This window comes from Emys orbicularis, chromosome 5 (genome assembly GCF_028017835.1).
Source record: "Emys orbicularis isolate rEmyOrb1 chromosome 5, rEmyOrb1.hap1, whole genome shotgun sequence".
Lineage (NCBI taxonomy): Eukaryota > Metazoa > Chordata > Testudines > Emydidae > Emys > Emys orbicularis.
In genome coordinates this window covers 65,121,013-65,141,924 of record NC_088687.1, presented here as the reverse complement: position 1 = coordinate 65,141,924, position 20,912 = coordinate 65,121,013, and the positions used below count along the sequence as shown (strand labels likewise).

Sequence of the window (20,912 nt, the reverse complement as noted above, 5' to 3'; positions counted from 1 at the left end):
CACAACAAGGTAGCCTTTCCAGCAACCAGCATGATGGACAGGGATGGTAGAATCTTGTTTGTGTCCTAAATAAGGTCTGACAGCATGGGAAACATTCAGATTCAGAATCTAATATAAATTTTATTTAATTAATATTGTTCCAATTCATGCTGCTAAGACTGACTGGTGAAAGTGTAGATTCTGCCTTATGTGCAGGCTTGAGACTATGTCGTGCTGAGCCCCTCCTGCAAGTGGCTGAGTGCCCTCAACTCCAAATGCCTTCAGTGCCATTGAGGGTGCTCAGTATCTTGCAGATTTAGGCCAGGTCTATGTGCAAGCCAAGTAAATCAGTCATGCTTGAGAAATATTTTAATGTGGGCAAATCACTTGTCAGAAGATATTCTTCTTCCCCCATCGCCTCCCTCTGAAATGATGTAACATTTCTCCTCTTTCTTCTTCAGTCCAGATTCATTCTGGACTGCCAGCGATGGGAGTGGGTGGGAGAGAAGGAATCAAATATTGACAATAAGATTTGGGGCTATATGTTTACCTATTGCTGAATATCAAGTAGCCTATCAGGTGGACATGCAACCCGTGTGACAATGCCTAGTGTTGAAAATAATTGAGTAAGCTTCCATAGTGAACAAAAAAGGGGCGAAGTTTCTTCTGAGGTAAGATATAGTATTTGAGATTGGGGGGCGGGGTTAATAGTTTTATAAAGGGAGTTGAGTAGATCTATCTGAAGAACTGTTTCCCATTGGGAAGAGGAAAAGTCTTTATCTTGAGGACAAGGTGGTAATGGCATATCTGTAGCACTCTCCTCAGAAGCACAATCAAGATTATAGCTTTCCAGACTAGTTTTCTTCATACTATATATGTAGTTGTGTTACAATTATATACCTACACACGCATATTTATATGTGATTTTTACTGTGGCAAAAGCCACACTCACAAGCTGCAGTTTAAGTAGTGTAATAAAAATTGGTTTTTTTTAGAAAGAATCTCATTCCTGGAAAACTTAAGATGCAGCTGTGAGAATTATCACATATTATTTAGAGGATATATACTCCTGTCATTATTATAACAGTACAGAAGTGATAGCTGCTAAGGGCATGTACTTAAGTATATGAACCACATTAATTTCCAAAATGCAGCAATAGGATTTAGCACAGATTTAAGGGAATTATAACTTCTGTGTGCTTTAGAAATACTAACATGGTAGGGCCTAAATTCTGTAGTATTTTCATGATCATCGACAAGAACCGGTTTAAAAAAAATTAAGTAAAACTGTTTAATGTTTTAAAAATACATTGCCTTGAAAACAGTATTCAAATACTAAATAAAACCATATCATTTAATTTTAAAAAGGTATCAATTAAAAAAAATCCCTAAAAACACTCCATGTGTTAGCAGCATGAAATATGCATATGATATCTATCCATCGGCTAAAAAGGGTAAATATCTTTCAGCAGTTTCACCCCCTTTTCAGAAATTTTATCCTGAATCTTTCCAGAAATCTAGTTTCCAGAGATTCTGTGCATGTGAATAAAAAAATAAAAAATAGAAGAAGAAATGTTAATAACTTGAAAAGGTAGAAAATGTCTTTTATATGTGACAAACCTTTGAAATTTGGTCTTATCCTAGGATCATAAGTGAGCAACAGCCTATTCAAGATATTGCTGGTAGAATTAACAGGTACTCTTGCAAGATCTTCAGCTGATTGCTGGCTGTGAAAAAGTGCATTGGTTATTGTTAAGATAGCAGGTACTGTAACTTTGAACTTCCTGAGTCATTTTAAAATGCCATTCAAACTATCCAAAAGGCATCATATATATAAACCTCCCCCAAGTTTACCCCTTTCAAGTAACTTCTATAGTATTTAATTTTCCTTTACCTATCTTACTCTAATACACTGTAGTACTGACATTTCAATATTTTCTTCATAATGTTATAAAAACAATGAAAACTCTCCGTTTCTGATTGTAAACTAAATAAAAAACTAAAAACATCAAATAAGCAAAAATGTACTAATGACTTTTATATCAGAGATGCTTTAATTTCTTCATTAGTAGAAGCAGCCTACAGAACTATTTTTAGTGACTGTCAAATTAGGAACAAACAAATTGACAAGCAATTTTAGGTGCCAAAATATTCAGAGGTTTTTGGCAGTCTATTGCTTTCATGTGACAGACCCAGCTATCCCACAGGCTTTTCGTAATTTAATTGGTAAATCCTGATAACCCTTTTCAATTGCAAAAGAGGTTGCAGATTCTCATTTTACTTTTGCAGGGAGAACTGCAATCTTCATTAACCTTCCCATTACAGTTCATGTTTCAGGTGATCAGTAAAATTAGTTAGCTTGGGATAGGTAAGTGTAGCTTAGCGACTGAATTTTGATATTAAGATCAGCAGGCACATGCGTGCACACAACACCACACACACACCTCCTTGTAACTCACCCATGCAATTCAGTGGACCATCCACACACACAGTCTGGTAATGTTACGTACGTGTGGTTGTGAAATTCCAAGACTCCAGAGTAACCTCACACAAAACTCATGAGAACAAATGAAACATCAAACCTAAGCCTGTTTGTGATTTATCATATGACTAAACAAATCTATCATTTTGTACTACTTACACCCTGACTCAGACTCCATAGGAGATAAGACAGTAAGTTTATACATAAGTGTGTTGTATCACATAACCCAGATGGTGAGGTTATTTCATACCTCACTCTAAACTGAATAGTAGGTCACTGGACCTAATTTGCTCAGCTTGTTATGATGTTTCAGTTTGCTTGTACATATTTTACGTGAGGATTCAGTGAATGTGTTGAGAGCTTTTGAGGTTACCCTTGTTTCATGAAATTTACAACTAAATGCTGTGCATGTGGAAGACAGAATAGATTTTATATTTAGAATCCAAGATTACTTCCTTGGACGCGAAGTATGGTTTCACTTATTAGAGTACTACCCTCAACTTGATTATATTAGTGTAGAGGCTGTGATTATAGGAGCAGCAGCATCTCTGCATGCTGAGAAGCACTTCTAAATGAAATAATCAAGTTTCTAATATCTCAGACAATGGAACAACATACCAACAGGATCAATCTTCCACTCATCCACATATTACCACAATGTATTATTGGTTATTTCCCCAAAATGTAATACGTGCTATGATAAAAAGGATACTTTCAGGAACCAAACTCAAACTAAATGGAATCCCTGAAGATTTATACAGCAGAGAAAGGTCAGGAGTGCACAATGCATCACAACTGGTTTTACAATTATGCCTTTCAAGATGCTCCAAAAGAAGGAGGGGGGGGGGAACCCGTATAATCTATATGAGAACTTTCCTTGCCGATCCCTCAAAGCTGAATAAACCATATATCCTCTATCAGCAGCTGCTAAGCTACCATGAAAAACCTGATATTTAAACTACCTGTAAACCTGGCTTGATTAGGGTTGCCAATTTTGGAGGTTTCATCACATGACATAAACTTGAAGATTATGTCATGTGACTCCTGGAGACTCCAGGACAATCCTGGAGGGCTGTCTACCCTTGGCTTGATATTCATTTCAAATCACATCCATATAAAACAAGAGTAAAACCACTGAAAACAATAGAGATCATAGTCAGGCAGACAGGGCCAGACCCTGGGCCCTGGCTAAGGCTTATTTTTGCTACCCCAGTTTTGAAAAGCAGCTTTAAAGCTTGTATAGCTGGCTACCCACTGTAGAAAACTCACTAGAACCAGCTATTTTGGCTTTACAGCAGGGGTGGGAAAACTTTTTGGCATGAGGGACACATCTGGATATGGAAATTGTATGGCGGGCTATGATGCTTACGAAATTGGGGATTTGGGTGTTGGGGTGAGGGCTCCAGCTGGGGGTGCGTGCTCTCTGGTGGGGCCAGAAATGAGGAGGTCAGGGTGCGGGAGGGGGCTCTGGGCTGGGATTGATGAGTTTGGAGGGCGGGACGGGGATCAGGCCTGGGACAGGGGGTCGGGTCACAGGAGAGGATCAGGGGTGCAGGTTCCGGGCAACACTTACCTCAAGCAGCTCCCGGAAGCAGCAGCATGTCCTCCCTCTGGCTCCGATGTGGAGGCACTGCCAGGCAGTTCTGTGCATTGTCCCATCCACAGGCGCCGCCTCTGCAGCTCCCATTGGCCACAGTTCCCAACCAATAGTTCCCGGCCAATGGGAGCTGCGGAGGCAGCGCTTGGGGCGGGGACAGCATGCGGAACCCCTTGGCTGCCCCTACATGTAGGAGCCAGAGGGGGGACATGCTGCTGCTTCCGGGAGCTGTGCGGAGTCATGGCATGCACCGAGCAGGGCAAGCGCCAGAGCGGGGCAAGCCCCAGACCCCACTCCCTGGTGGGAGCTCAAGGGCCGGGCCATCTGAAGGGCCGGATGCATCCGCCAGGCAATAATTTGCCCACCCCTGCTCTATAGCATCCGTCACTGAGCACTTTACTCCAACAAAACAGGGAATGACTGGTGGGAGGGAAGGAGAGTCAGAGAACTGCTGAGCTGTGGGTCCAGGTGCCAGAATGGCCCTTTCGAGGCTAAGTTGCTCCTTGGCCCACCAGTTGTGTCCCCCAACACTTCTCTGATTTGTGCCAGGCAACAAACAGCCAATCCCAAGGATGTGACCCACAGTATTATGATCCAAAAACAAGACTTTATAACACAAGTTGTGTAATTGAAAAAACTTTGTTAAATGGGCTTCAACTACAACATTTGTACTGCAGGGTAATTCTTTGACAATTAAATTCTTATAAAGAAAGTGAGAATAAAACATCAAGAGTCCATAGTATTAATAAAAATATGTAATCTGTGGGGGAAATGCATAGTTTAAACCAAGAGTGTTTAAAAAAAAAATCACATCCTCTTCACAATCCACCAAGGTCTCAGATTTCTTTTCCTATATTGCAGCTGAAAAACATTTCTAAAACCTAAAACAGGGCAAGCAATGCAGTTACCGAGCAGCTTTAGGTTTTTATTTGTGTGCTCTTTTATGCTGTTGCGGGTGGGGGTGGGGGGGAGGAGAGTGCCTAAACTTAGTTCTTAAATTGTAAATATTCATTCACTTCACCTTGAAATTGCAAACTGGGCATTAGATATTCTTTAGACAAGTTTCAGGTCAAATCAGAATTCTGAATCCTATTAAAAGACGATGCAAAGTATTACATACGTTATTGTGCCACCCCAAACTCCAGAAATAGAACATGCAAATATGAGGTAGAATTTAGGAGTAATATTAAGTGACTGCATTATACAGCTCCCTGATCACATCTGGGTGAGTCACATGAACTTCTACCCCATTTAGAGGATCTGAGTAACATCATTATTAGATAGAAAATAAAATTAAGATTTTTTTTTAAATATTAATAGAGTAGGGTTACCATCCATCCGTATTTCCCCGGACATGTCCGGCTTTTGCTTCTCTAAATAGCCGTCCGGGAGGAATTGGTAACAAGGTTAAAATGTCTGGGGGTTTTTTCTCCCTCGCCTCCCTTCCATGCAGAGTGCGGCTGCTGATTGGGCGGCTGGGCCGATTGAGCCGCTCCCATTGGCCTCCAGCAGCCAGAGCTCTCCCCTGCTCCCCCCTCCCTCTGTCTGCAGCCCTGTGTAACACACAAACCGACCCACCGGGCAGCGTGTTTTGCCTACATGTGGAGCCAGAATGGTAAGGGAAGTCCGGGGGGGGGCAGTCAGGGATCGGGGGAGTGTTGGATGGGTCCCCGGCCTCCACCTGCCACCCCCCCTCTGCGCGTCCCCCCCCGTGGAATCCCCCCTCCCTGCCTGCCTCTCCCTTGCCTGCTTGTACTGCCAGAGCCAGCAGCAACTGCTGTCTGCTGCCCCCGGGTCCTAGCGTCCCCCATCCACTAATGGGAAGACAGGCTGCCCTTACCCTGCCCTTCCACCCTAGCCCCGAGCCTCTCCAACGCCCCAAACCCCTCATCCCCAGCCCCAGCACTCATCCCCCCGCACGCTAATCCTCTGCCCCAGCCCTGAGCCCCCTCCTGCATCATGAACCCCTCATCCTCAGCCCCAACCCTCATCCCCCCGCACCCTAATCCTCTGCCCCAGCCCTGAGCCCCCTCCTGCATCATGAACCCCTCATCCCCAGCCCCAACCCTCATCCCCCCGCACCCTAATCCTCTGCCCCAGCCCTGAGCCCCCTCCTGCATCATGAACCCCTCATCCTCAGCCCCAACCCTCATCCCCCCGCACCCTAATCCTCTGCCCCAGCCCTGAGCCCCCTCCTGCATCATGAACCCCTCATCCTCAGCCCCAACCCTCATCCCACCGCACCCTAATCCTCTGCCCCAGCCCTGAGCCTCCTCCTGCATTATGAACCCTTCATCCCCTGCCCCAGCCAGAGCCCTCATCCCCCCAAACCCTAATCCTCTGCTCTATCCCTGAGCCCCCTCCTGCATCATGAACCCCTCATCCTCAGACCCACAGCCCTCACCCCTACATCCCCTCCTATCCCCAAACTCCCTCCCAAACCCCCTCCCCCTTCCCACACACCCCCTCCTGCCCTCAAACTCCCTCCCAAAGCCTGCACCCCCTCCCTTTGCACCGCCTCCCACCCCCAAACTCCATCCCAGAGCCTGCACCCCTCACTCCCTCCTGCACACCCCGCCCCCTGCCCCAGCCCGGAGCCTGCACCCAGCACCCAAACTCTATCCCAGAGCCTGCACCCTGCACCCCTCCTGCACCCTAATCCCCAGCCCAGGACCTGCACCCCAGACCTCCTCCCCCCACCCAACCCCCCTCTCAGAGCCTCAGGCAGGTGGGGGGGGGGGGGTTCTGGGCACCACCAAAATTTCTACAATCCTGCCACCCATGCGAGTGGATAAGGGTCGGGGCAGTCAGGGGACAAGAACCAGGGGGGTTGGGGTTCTGAGGGGGGCAGTCAGGGGGTGGGAAGTGGGAGGGAGTGGATGGGGGCAGGGCGAGTGAGGGGCTAGGGCGGGGCTCCCCCCCCCCCCGTGTCCTCTTTTTTGATTGTGGAAATATGGTAACCCTATAATAGAGTCAGTGTAACAATGTGAAATAGTACAAAATGTATTTATCAAGAGATAAACTGATTATATATATGGAATGAGCAGTGGTAACCAGGGTATGTCTACACTACGAGAGTAGTTCGATTTTACTTAAATCGAATTAGTGGAACCGATATTACAAAGTCGAACGTGTGTATCCACACTAAGAACAGTAATTCGACTTTGTGAGTCCACACTAACGGGGCAAGCGTCGACATTGGAAGCGGTGCACTGTGGGCAGCTATCCCACAGTTCCCGCAGTCCCCGCTGCCCATTGGAATTCTGGGTCAAGCCCCCAATGTCTGCTGGGGGGAAAAATGTGTCAAGGGTGGTTTTGGGTAACTGTCGTCATTCAACCGTCACTCCCGCCCTCCCTCCCTGAAAGCGCCGGCGGGAAATCAGTTCGCACACTTTTCTCGTCAGTGACAGCGCGGACACCACAGCACTGCGAGCATGGAGCCCGCTGTGACCATCGCTGCAGTTATGGCCGTTGTCAACACCTCGCACCTTATCATCCACCTCTTTCAGAGGCAGATGCTGAGAAATCGGGCGAGGAGGCTACGGCATCGCGGTGAGGACATGAAGTCTGAGAGTGGCACAGACCTCTCGCAAAGCCCGCGCCGTGGATATAATGGTGGCAATGGGTCATGTTGATGCTGTGGAACGGCGATTCTGGGCCCGGGAAACAAGCACGGACTGCTGGGACCGCATAGTGCTGCAGGTCTGGGATGAATCACAGTGGCTGCGAAACTTTCGCATGCGTAAGGGAACTTTCCTTGAACTTTGTGAGTTGCTGTCCCCTGCCCTGAAGCGCAAGGACACCCGGATGCAAGCAGCCCTGACTGTCCAGAAGCGAGTGGCCATAGCCCTCTGGAAGCTTGCAACGCCAGACAGCTACCGGTCAGTCGCGAACCACTTTGGCGTGGGCAAATCTACCGTGGGGGTTGCTGTGATGCAAGTAGCCAACGCAATCGTTGAGCTACTGCTCTCAAAGGTAGTGACCCTGGGAAACGTGCAGGTCATTATAGAGGGCTTCGCCGCAATGGGATTCCCAAACTGCGGTGGGGCTATAGATGGAACTCACATCCCTATCCTGGGACCGGACCACCAGGCCAGCCAGTACATTAACAGAAAGGGCTACTTTTCAATGGTGCTGCAAGCACTGGTGGACCATAGGGGACGTTTTACCAACATCAACGTCGGATGGCCGGGCAAGGTTCATGACGCTCGTGTTTTCAGGAACTCTGGTCTGTTTAGACGGGTGCAGGAAGGTATTTACTTCCCCGACCACAAAATAACTCTTGGGGATGTGGAGATGCCTATAGTGATCCTCGGGGACCCAGCCTACCCGCTAATGCCCTGGCTCATGAAGCCCTGTACAGGCGCCCTGGACAGTGAAAAAGAACTCTTCAACTACCGGCTGAGCAAGTACAGAATGGTAGTGGAGTGTGCTTTTGAACGTCTCAAGGGGAGATGGAGAAGCTTACTGACTCGCTCTGATCTCAGCGAAACCAATATCCCCATTGTTATTGCAGCTTGCTGTGTGCTCCACAATCCCTGTGAGAGCAAGGGGGAGACGTTTATGGCGGGGTGGGAGGTTGAGGCACATCGCCTGGCTGCTGATTACGCCCAGCCAGACAGCCGGGCGATTAGAAGAGCCCAGCGGGACGCGCTGTGCATCCGGGAAGCTTTGAAAGCTAGGTTCCACAGTGAGCAGGGTAACCTGTGACTATTAAGTTTGTTTAAAGAGAAGCTGAACCTGCCCCCTTTTCTTTACCCAGTTAATGTTGACTATCCTCTCCAGTTACATACCCCCTTCACCCCGTTTCCCCCCTTCCAACCCACCTTTAAAAATAAAATAAATGGAACTTTGTTCATTAACACCGTTTTCTTTATTAAGGGTTTCGTGGTAAAGGGTTGAAACTGGGACGCAGACTGTGGTGGGGAGCGGGTGTAGTGATGGAAAGGACGCTTCTAAACTCGAGGAATGACAGGCTCCTGCTCCTAGAGCGGTCCGCAGTGGTGGACTGGTTGTTTCAACGGAGCCTGCCACCCCTCCTTTTCGGGACTCTGTGTGTGGGGGCTATGTGACTTGTGGCAGGGTAGGACGGTTACAGATCCCCTGCTGCGTGGCTCTGTCATCCAGGCTAAGGACCACTGCATAAGATCTGTAACCGCCCTCCCCCGCCACAAACTCACATAGCCCCCCCACACAGAACATGAAAACCACCTCCCAGACTGACCAGGGTAACTAGTGACTGCAATGTGTGTGTGACCTGCTGCTGAACCTGCCCCCGTGTCTGTACCCTGGTAAAGGTGACTGTCCTCTCCAATTACAAACCCCCTTTCCCCCCTTCAAATACACTCTCCTCTAAAAGAACCTGACGGAAACAGTAATTAAAAGAAACATATTTTTTATTAACAACTACACAGGTAGGGGATGACACTGGGACGGGGGCTTGGGTGAGGTGCTTTTGGAGTGAAGGAAAGGACTTATCAAAACTTTGGGAATGAGAGCCGTCTGGTACTTGAGCAGTCTGCAGGGGTGGAGTGACAGTTTTCACGGCCCCTGCCGCCCCTCCTTCTTGGGACTTTGGGTGAGGGGGGGATGGGACTTTGTGGCGGGGGAGGGCGGTTAGAGATAGACTGCAGCGGGGCTCTGTCCTCCTGCCTCCGGTCCTGCAGAACATCTACAAGGTGCCGGAGCGTGCCCGTTTGCTCCCTCATTAGTCCAAGCAGCATTTGAGTCGCCTGCTGGTCTTCCTGCCGCCACCTGTCCTCCCGTTCGCTGTGTGATCGCTGGTATTGCGACATGTTCTCCCTCCACTGGGTCTGCTGTGCCGCCTCGGCTCGGGAGCAGCCCATAAGTTCGGAGAACATCTTGTCCCGTGTCCTTCTCTTTCGGCGCCTAATCTGCGCCAGCCTCTGGGAGGGGGATGCCGGGGTAGGTTGGGAGACACTCACAGCTGTGGGATGGGAAAAAGGGAGTGAATTCCTCACAAAGATACATTTTTGTGAACAATGAACATAGTCTTTCTCTGTGAACAAGACCATGCACAGCACCTATCACATGTGCACTCAGGACAAGGTTGAATTTTCGGCCTTCCCATTCAGTGCCTGGGGTCTTGGAGTACAGATCACACAAGCGGGGCAGGACAGCGGAATTCGGGTAGCAGGCGGACATGGTAAGCCGTAGACTTTTGGCTGCTGAAAGCTTAATTTATAGCAGTGCCCTCCTTTCACGTTCAAAGCAATGCCCCTACCGTTGGCCAGTTCCTGCTGCCTGCAATCCGGCCAGCATGAACTCTGCCCCTGTCCCACCCCCCTCACGGCTGTCACCGGGAAAGATCCCTGTATGTTGCCCCTGTCCCGCCTCCACCGCGTGGCTGTAAACCACCGGTTACAGTTATGTAAAGGAACAGGCAATCAGTCCCAATACTAACATTCCCCTAATTTAAAGCAGGTCACCATGAGTGATATCACTCTGATGAGGATCTCGGACACAGAGAAAGACCGCATGCTGCATGAATGCCAGCAAAAACCAGGGCCGTATGCAGCCATGCTGTGCGAGGCACTGATCCCAGAGTACTTGCTGCTAGGCTGGCGCGGAAAAGTTTCCTACCATGGAGGACGCAATAAGGCCGCTCTCCCCAGGAACCTGATGCAAAGGCTTTCAAATTACCTCCAGGAGAGCTTTGTGGAGATGTCCCAGGAAGATTTCAGCTCTATCCCCGGACATATTGACCTAATTTTCCAGTAGTTGCACTGGCAAGGACTAAAAAGTAGAGCGCCTAGGGCAAACTAATCATGAAAAACCGGACATTTTGAGATACTTTTGCAGTGGTTGCACTGGCAAGGACTAAAAAGTTAAGCGCCTAGGGCAAAGTAATCATGAAAAACCCATTGTTAATATTCCATTCCTGTTCTGTTCAAAATAAATGTTTACATGTTTAAAACACTTACCGACTGATCCTTCCCCTGATTCAGGGTCACGGTTAATGCCTTGGGAGGGTTGGTAGGGGATCTCTGTGAGGGTGATGAAGAGATCCTGGCTGTCGGGGAAATCAGCGTTGTAAGCGCTGTCGACTGCCTCGTCCTCCTCATCTCCTTCCTCATCTTCCCCGTCCGCGAACATCTCAGAGGAAGCGGCCATCGACAATACCCCATCGTCAGAGTCCACGGTCAGTGGTGGGGTAGTGGTGGCGACTGCACCTAGAATGGAATGCAGTGCCTCGTAGAAACGGCATGTCTGGGGCTGGGATCCGGAGCGTCCGTTTGCCGCTTTGGTCTTCTGGTAGCCTTGTCTCAGGTCCTTGATTTTCACGCGGCACTGTGTTGCATCCTGGCTGTATCCTCTCTCCGTCGTGGCTTTGGAGATCTTCTCGTAGATCTTCGCATTCCGTTTTTTCGATCGCAGCTCCGAAAGCACGGACTCATCGCCCCACACAGCAATCAGATCCAAGACTTCACGATCAGTCCATGCTGGGGCCCTCTTTCTATTCTGCGATTGCATGGTCACCTCTGCTGGAGAGCTCTGCATCGTTGCCAGTGCTGCTGAGCTCGCCACGATGTCCAAACAGGAAGTGAGATTCAAACTGGCCAGACAGGAAAAGGAATTCAAATTTTCCCGGGGCATTTCCTGTGTGGCTGGTCAGAGCATCGAGCTCGGACTGCTGTCCAGAGCGTCAACAGAGTGATGCACTGTGGGATAGCTCCCGGAGCTATTAGCGTCGAATTCCATCCACACCTACCCAAATTCGACATGGCCATGTCGAATTTAGCGCTACTCCCCTCGTCGGGGAGGAGTACAGAAATCGATTTAAAGAGACCTCTATGTCGAACTAAATAGCTTCGTTGTGTGGACGGGTGCAGGGTTAATTCGATTTAATGCTGCTAAATTCGACATAACCTCCTAGTGTAGACCAGACCTAAGACAGCTAGAGAGACTAGGAAATGAGCAGGAAAAACAAAAACAAAAGGAAGCCAAATGTAGATGACATTCAGACAGGTTTACTTATCTCTTCATGTACCAGGAATAAATGACTGTGGCTCTGTGCAATCTTAGTTGACCTGGAGATCCATTTCTTGACTTAGGAAATGAGACACAGACTATTATTGTGAAGTCTTCACATCCATCATCAATTACCAGGATAGCCAGTTATCTATGGCTTCCAGTGGGATTAGCTGACGTGTATAGTCTAGGACATGGGTGGCCAACCTGTCGCTCCAGATGCGACTCTTCAGAAGATAATATGCAGCTCCTGCTAGGAACCGACTCTGGGGAAAAAATGGTGGATGCTCAGCACCCACCGGCAGCCCTATCAGCCCCTCCCCCCATCCCCCAGCGTCTCCCACCTGCCGAAGGCCGCCCTAATCAGCGCCTCCTCCTCCCTCCCCCTTGCCTCCTGCCCGCTGCGATCAGCTGTTTCGCAGCATTCAGGAGGTTCTGTGGGGGAAGGGCAGAGGAGTGAGGATGCGGTATGCAGCCTCACCCCTCCCTCCCTCTCCCAGTGCCTCCTCCTCACTCTCTGTGCCTCCCGCCCACCGCGATTAGCTGTTTTGCAACGCGCAGAAGGTTTGGGGGCGGGTGGGATGACAGTGTTTTCCCCAGGAATTGAAATTAAGGGGGGGTGTTTGAATTTATGGGGGGAGTATCAAGGCCAATGAGAGGTGAGACTGTGAGGGTGAAGGTGGGCTGTATGGCACCATAGTAAAAACTGAAAAATGTTTGATGATCGTGTTTTAAAATCATCACACAAATTAAAGTTGGCTACTCAAGCCTTCTATGAAGCACTATATCTACATCCTTCTTGCTTTGTTATAATTTTGCACAACTCTGTTAATTAACTTCTCGAATGCAATGCGTTCATCTTTGGTGGTTTCTCGTGTGTCCGGTACTTCCATTCCTTCAATTGATATGCTCATTAGTTCATTCACATGATCAGGCAGAAGGTGACTTCTTTCAGAACACAAAATTCTACTCAATGATGAAAAAGAATGCTCAACTGTAGCTATTGTGACTGGGAGTAGCAAAGAGATGAATTCCTACTTCTTTCATCCCAGGAAACATAGAACAAAGATCAGGTCGAGCCACTAGTGATGATAAAAAAGAATTTGAAGTCAAATCTTCATTCATTCGTCGTATGATATTCCACTCTGTGTTCAAATTCTCTATTCTGTCCTGAGCACATGGCAGCCCCATTGCTGGTAGTGCCTCACTCCACTCAACTATCGGTGTTTTATAGGACAGGCATCTGTAAAAGCTACATAGAGGTTGAGTAGAATCTAGAATCTCTGTTGTAGATTTTTAAGAATCGAGTCTGTGTACTTTTTCAGTTGTCTTAACAAACACTTCTTGTCCTCTTCACTTAAGGATTCAATATAAATGCTTTCATTAGTCAACTTCTGGACTGAAGTCTTTGCTTCTTCCAGTATTTTTTCAATGGATAGCTCTCTGATTGATCCAAATGTAGCTTCTATTGCTGGACAAAGATCTACTACTGTTGTAGCAGATGGGTTGATGGCATTTTTTAATGACCTAAGTGACTTACAAGAGAGAGAATGGCAATAGTCTTCTCTGAACGTAGTAGCAAAAGTAGTCCACCAGTCTCACTACTTAAATCCATCCCATCTTGGTAGATACTTTCCAAAGTCAGTAATAACGGCTGGAGAAATTTTAAGACAACAGCCAAGGATTGCTCATGAGAAAGCCAGCGGGCTTTCCCAGGTTGAACTAATTTGAACTTCAGTCCCACTGTATCTTCTATATTTTCCAAGCTATTCAGTCTTTTTGGACTCTTGCTGAAAAAAAAATATAATGAAGACATTAAATTTATAGCTTTTAAAATGTCTTTTGAAGAGTCTACAGCTCGTACTAGCGCTAGTTGGAGTAGATGGCCTCTGCAGTGTGTATAGGAGAGATTAGGGTTACACTTTTCTCTGAGCAAAGCTTGTGCTCCACCATGTCTTCCAGAGAAGTTTGCAGCTCCATGAAATGCACAAGCAGCCATCTGTTTGGGGTCCAGTTGACAAGCATTTAACTCTTCTAAGATGTGGGTTGTCACAGATACAGCCGATGTGTCGTCTATAACTTGAACATCTAGAAATGCATCTACTGGTCTACCACTGACATCAAGGTAACGTACACAATGACTTAATACTTGATGCCCATTTGCATCAGTGCATTCATCAGCCATGTATGCAAATTTTTTGAATGTGGTGAGAGAGTTCTTCACTTTTTCAACTGTTGAGTCTTTCACTGTTGCACCGCATGCTTCTAGCCAGTCAGCTGAGTTTCTTCCAGAAAGATAGTGAGCATTTGCTGGTCTTGTTCGGAACCAGTGTTCAACTTCAGGATGAACAAGTGACAATGAACTTAACATTGGTCTCCAGTTTGTAGTGTGTGGTATCTCTAGCTTAAATAGAAAGTATGATGCCACAGCCATGTTTGTTCGCATGAACTGTGTTGTGTCTCCAGCATTCTTAACAGCCTCATTAAGTACTTCTAAAATTGGCCTTGCAAGTGGTCTTATAAGGTTTCTGCATGTTGATGCACTCCAGAGGCGTGGTGTTTTGCAGCCTTTTCACGTAGTTTGTCAGCATTGGCTTTGCTGATCGGTCTGACAAACCAAGCTACTCCACTTTTACCAGTTATACCATTGGAAAGCTTTCCTTCTTCGTAAGCTTTTTTTACAAGAGGTGCACCAGTAGCCATCTTTTGTAACATCGATAAATGGGAACACTTTGACCGACAAACATTGGGAACTGCCTTTAGGTTTTGGAGACACGGTTTCTTCAGTAGGTAGCTGTATTTGTGCTTCGGGCTGGTCGGATGTAGATACACCACTTGAACCTTCAGATGAAATGTTGATATATTCTTGGTTCTTGATGTGTTCTTCACCTTGGTTGGTTTTTGAGGCCTTTGAGTGGAAAAATTGTTGCATTGTTTTTTGTCTTTTCATTTTCACTTTGACCTTCAACATATAAAAGAGATATGAATAAATTAAATGTTTTGTTAGGATAATGCAAATTACACCAAAACACAGAACAGTTCTAGATTTCTAAAACAAATATAATTTAAAAAAATTATTTAATTTAAATTGACTTTTGGAAAGTAAGCCTTCATGGTATAAGAGGGAAGTCCTCTCATGGATCAGTAACTGGTTAAAAGATGGGAAACAAAGGGTAGGAATAAATAGTCAGTTTTCAGAACGGAGAGAGATAAATAGTGGTATCCCTGAGGGGTCGGTCCTGGGACCATTACTGTTCAACATATTCATAAATGATCTGGAAAAATGGGTAAACAGTGAGGTGGCAAAATTTGCAGATTATACAAAACTATTCAAGATAGTTAAGTCCAAAGCAGACTGCGAAGAGTTACAAAGGGAATCTCACAAAACTGGGTGACTGGGCAACAAAATGGCAGATGAAATTCAATGTTGATAAATGCAAAGTAATGCACATTGGAAAACAATCTCAACTATACATACCAAATGATGGGGTCTAAATTAGCCACTCAAAAAAGAGATGTTGGAGTCAATGTGGATGGTTCTCTGAAAATATCCATTCAATGGGCAGCAGCAGTCAAAAACGTAAACAGAATGTTGGGAATCATTAAGAAAGGGATAGATAATAAGACAGAAAATATCATATTGCCTCTATATAAATCTATGGTATGTGCGCACCTTGAATACTGTGTGCAGATCTGGTCACCCCATCCCCAAAAAGATATATTGGAATTGGAAAAGATACAAAGATGGGCAACTAAAATGATTAGGGGTATGAAATAGGTGGAGAGATTAAAATGACTGGGAATTTTCATCTTAGAAAAGAGATGATTAAGGGGGGATATGATAGAGGTCTATAAAATCTTGACTGGTGTGAAGAAAGTAAATAAGGAAATGTTATTTAATCCTTCACATAACACAAGAACTAGCAGTCACCCAATGAAATTAACAGGCATCAGGTTTAAAAAAAACAAAAGGAAGTACTTCTTCACACAACACACAGTCAACCTGTGGAACTCTTTGCCAGGGGATGCTGTGAAGACCAAAACTATAACAGTATTAAAAAAAGAACTAGATAAATTCCTGGAGAATAGGTCCATCAGTAGCTATTAGCCAGGATGGGGAGGGATGCAACACCATGCTCTGAGTGTCCCTAGCCTGTTTGCCAGAAGCTGGGAATGGGCAACAGGGGATGGATCACTTGATGATTACCTGTTCTGTTAATTCCCTGTGAAGCACCTGGCCTTGACCCCTGTCGGAAGACAGGATACTGGGCTATATGGACCATTGGTCTGACCCAGTATGGCCATTCTTATGTAAAAATTAATTATAATAAAAATGTTTAGTACAGAAACTCCCCAACAAAATGACCTCTCAAGATAGCAACGATGTGAAATAACCTGGGCAAATAATGCATTTTAAAAATCTTGGCCTACTAGGAAACATATTTATATAAGTTTCCATTCCCAGTCACAAATCTAGCATTCTGGAGCAAAGTCACTAAAATATCGTCTAACAAACAAATGTTTATTCAACGTGCCCCTCAATTTCCCTCCACCGCACCCCACTCACCGGTGTTGTCCTTGGTTAGTGGAGACTCAGAGTTCAGAGGTGCTTTCACATGAGTTCACCTCCCAGTGGGGGGCAAGAAGGCACCTTGCTCATTCCTCCAGCTGCTCACTGTTCGCTCTGGCCACTGTTGTTCGTTGTGTCACCGTTCATTCCATCGCTCTGTTGCCAATGGCCCTGCGCAGTCACCTTCTGCTGCCACTGTGACCTCTACGAGTTGGTCTCTTGAGATTCCACCCAGCTCTCAGTGATTTCTGCTGAGCTCTCAGTGGGGGAACCTCACTGCTAGTGCTGTCTGGGCCGTCTCTTCCACAGAAACACTGTCCCACAGCAGGTCTAAGCACTTAGACCTGATTATCAGTGATTTCAGCTGTAGTGGTCATTTAACAAAACAAAAGACTATGTATGGAGCCTAATCAGCTCTGTCTTTAAATGGTGGAAAGGGGCAGGTCAAATAGTACTTTGTGACTCAGGCAGACCATCAAGCAAAACACCTGTCGCCACCCTCTCTCTTGCTGCCCTCAATCAGCACAGGCTAAGTACAGGTCTAGTGCCCTTTACTCATACAATAAGAATAACAACATTTCATTACCCCCTGCATTCAAATGATTTGTAACCCAACCCCAGCAAAAATCTATCACTTGGGCAACACAGCTCTGTTTGCTGGGTACCTAGGAGGATTAGGTGTGAACGTAAATACAATCTGGTCCTGAAGCCTTTCCCCCCAGCCCTCACCTCATCACTAGCTGTCAGGGAGAGCTCATTTAGACTTTGCATACAAATCATAATTTGAAATGATTAGGTTGGCCAACGTCACCGAAATGAATGCACTGACTGTCATAAAAAACAACAGCTGTATAAGGAAGCTAGTCTATGTTCATACTTTTCAAATCTATTATACTTTTTCAGATACATGTTTTTTATCATACACTGTATATGTTTTTAAAGTGTGTATTAATGGTTCAATTTCAATTCAGATTTCCAAATAATCACTAAATTGGCAACACTGCATGTAACTAGTTCACAAAACTGGGGCTGAGGGGGATTGGGGAAATTCAGGGGGGTGTAGGGAAATCCCTGGGGAGGAGGAGGAGCGAGGACACGGCTCACTTGGGGGAGGGTCTGGGAAGAGGCGTGGTGGAGGTGGGGGTGGGCTTGGGGAAAGGCGTGGAGTGGGGGCCAGGGCCTGGGACAGAGCCAGGGGTCCAGCACCCACTGGCCGGCACCAATGTCTCCTTGAATAAAGCACACGGTGACTAGCTAGTGTGGAAATTTTTAATCAAAATTTTTCTTACACTATCTAACAATGGAAGGCAAGTGCAAACAGGAAAGAAAATACACAGATGAAAATCGAGGGTTCCAACTGGAGTGAGAGAATAAGTCCTTTTTCGTTGAACGAAATGGTAAGGCCATGTGTCTTCTTTGCCAGACGTGTATCTCTCAGTTCAAATCTTCAAACTTGCAGTGTCATTTCGCTTTGAGCCATGCATGGATCAAGAATTCCCATAAGGTTCTGAACTCCACACTTTAAAACTGAAAACTTTGAAAAAACAGATGTAGAAGCCCAGTTCTTCACCAGATTAGCCAACCAATCGCAGACTGTAACATTAGCCTTCTATTATGTGGCCTGGCACATAGCCCGTGCGAAAAAGCCCTAATCTGAAGGAGAGCTTATAAAAACGTGCCTCACTGATGTGATTTCAATCCTGTCACCACAGAACGAGAATCTATAGAAGAAAATTTCTGGCCTGCAGCTTTCAAACTACACAATAGAATGCAGAATCTCCAACCTGAACAGTGACATCGAATCGCAACTGCACTTGCAACTTCAGCAGTGTGAGTATTTGAGCATCACTTTGGATGAGTCGTGCCATGCACATGATAAACCTTATTATCGGTATTTGTCCGCACTGTGTCTGACGACTGTGTTGTCAGGGAAGAACTCATCAATATCGTGTCACTAAAGGACAGAACTCGTGGACGAGATCTAAAGGAAGAGTTGATGTTTGTAGTTGCGAAAAGCCACTTGCCTTCACAGAAGCTCGCTGCCATTGCAATGGACGGGGCTCCGTCCTGTGGGGATCTGCGAATGGATTAGTAGGGCTTTGTAAGTCTGACGCGAGCTTTCCCGATTTTGGACGTTTCACTGTATTATTCATCGGGAATCTACAAATCTCAAATTTGATCACGTCGTGAAACCTGTCTTGCACATTGTGAAATTCATTCTCTCAAATGCACTCAATCACAATTTCAAAATGTAGTTGAACAACTGGATGAAGAGGACTCCCTTGCCGATTTGCCATTTCACTGCGCAGTTGGATGGCTCTCAAGCGGTAAAGTTATCTCCCATTTTTTCAAGCTCCAGGAACCAGTAAAATTGTTTATGGAGGAGAAGCACAGAATACACCCTGAGCTTACAGATCCTGGATGGGTTCTAGACTTGGCATTTCTTGCAGACATGCTGCTGCATTTGGATAAACTAAACGTGGACTTACAAGGAAAATTCCGGTTGCTGTCTGATCTAGTGCAAGGCGTATTTGTGTTCATGAACAAACTGCTGTTGTTTAACAGACAAATGCTTGAGGGAGAGCTGACACACTTTCCCTCAATGTCACAACTTCAAGCCAGATCAAAAGAAGATGTAGCAGAACCCCTAAAATGGAGCACAACTAGATATGCAAGCGTGATTAAAGATCATAAGGACAGTTTTGAGGAAAGATTCCAAGATTTGCAGCAGAAAAGACCTCAAATCAGATTTCTGATTGACCCTTTTAGTGCTGAAGACGATTGTCTGAAGCCTCCTTTAGTCACTGATGAAGCAACATCCCAGATGGAAATAATAGAACTTTTGGAAGATGACAGATTGAAATCTGTTCAGAAGACAGAGGGGACCCTTCCTTTCTGGAAATCTGTACCAAAGAATAAATAAACCAACATCAGAGGTGCAGCCCTAAAATTAATCTCAATGTTTGCCTTGACCTATCTTTGTGAGTCTGTTTTCTCAACACTCAAACATGTGAAATCCAAGCACCGATCCGTTTTGACAGACAGCCACTTAAGAGAACTGCTGCGTTGGAGCACAACTGAACACAAACCAAACTTCAAGAGAATTGTTGAAAGCAAAGATTGCCAGAAGTTCCACTAAGTAAAAAATTAAGTTGTTATTATCGTTAACTATACATTATAAATATACATTATCAACTTATATAAATTGTGTGTGTGCATACACACACACACACACACTCGTATATAATCCTTACATGTTACTGTGGCTCTTTGGCAGTGTACGTTGGTAAATTCTGGCTCCTTCTCAGGCTCAGGTTGGCCACCCCTGGTCTAGGACATTAAAGCTCAATCTTGCTTGCATCTAAATCTACATTTTCTTGCCTCTGCAACCACTGATAATGCCATTTCCTCTAAAGTAATAGTTTCTCCTGAAGCATAATCCTCACGGCATGTTAATACAAATGCATTTTCAGCCTGTGTGGTCACAGGCCAGTCAAATATGATCTGCTGCCTCTGGAGGAAAACAATAGACAGGATGAAGAAAGAATGACATTAAATATTGTGAAGTGCTCATATACTATGGTGATGGTGGTCATATAACTAGTTAAGATAGATAATCAGTGTCTCTGCCACATAAGTGGCAGCCCCTGATATGAGAGACCTTTATATTCCATGGACACTCACCTTCAGACTTAATTACCATACCTACAAAAGTATATTGTCATTGCAATTTTGTGAAATGTGTTAGAGAGAGAGACAGAGACAGAGAGAGACAGAGATAGAGAGAGATCTGTTGCTTATTCCTAGACAAAGGGGAGATATATAACCTTTTCTTGATTATCATTTCTCATCGTCATTTTTAATGAGCCTATCACCATGGTATCTGGACACCAAATTTAAAAATTAAGACTTCATTAAGGTTTTCCATAAAAACCCTGTTCTCCACTCCTAAGTTCAGTCATTTTACTGGAGCAGGTTTTTTTTGGGGGGGGGGGGGGGGATTTTTAAAATTCACATTAATTTTGCTATCACCTTCCCAATGTCTCTATTACCTTAATAACCTTGTGATGGATTTGGAGATGCTTTGTGACATTTCATAACTAAAGTATATTGGCTAGTTATAGGGATGGGTTTTTTGGTTTGATTACACTGGCTTCAAATCAACAGGAGGCTGTCTAGAAAAACAGGCAGGAAGGGAAAGAATGGCTCACGATGGCCACCCCTCCACAAACACTTGATGCTTGTTACGGGGAAGTGCCAAGACTATTAGCTTTGAATATTTTGCCTCTTCT

The 20,912-nt window shown here is 45.7% G+C and overlaps 1 protein-coding gene across 1 annotated transcript in view; it reads right to left on the bottom strand.

Annotated features, from left to right (window-relative positions):
• GLRB (glycine receptor beta) overlaps nt 1-20,912 on the bottom strand; it is a 73,397-nt gene that overhangs the window by 45,288 nt on the left and 7,197 nt on the right. The window contains exon 2 of the mRNA XM_065405198.1: nt 1,600-1,706. Coding sequence (XP_065261270.1) covers nt 1,600-1,706 — 107 coding nt within the window. The remainder of the gene's footprint in view (nt 1-1,599; nt 1,707-20,912) is intronic.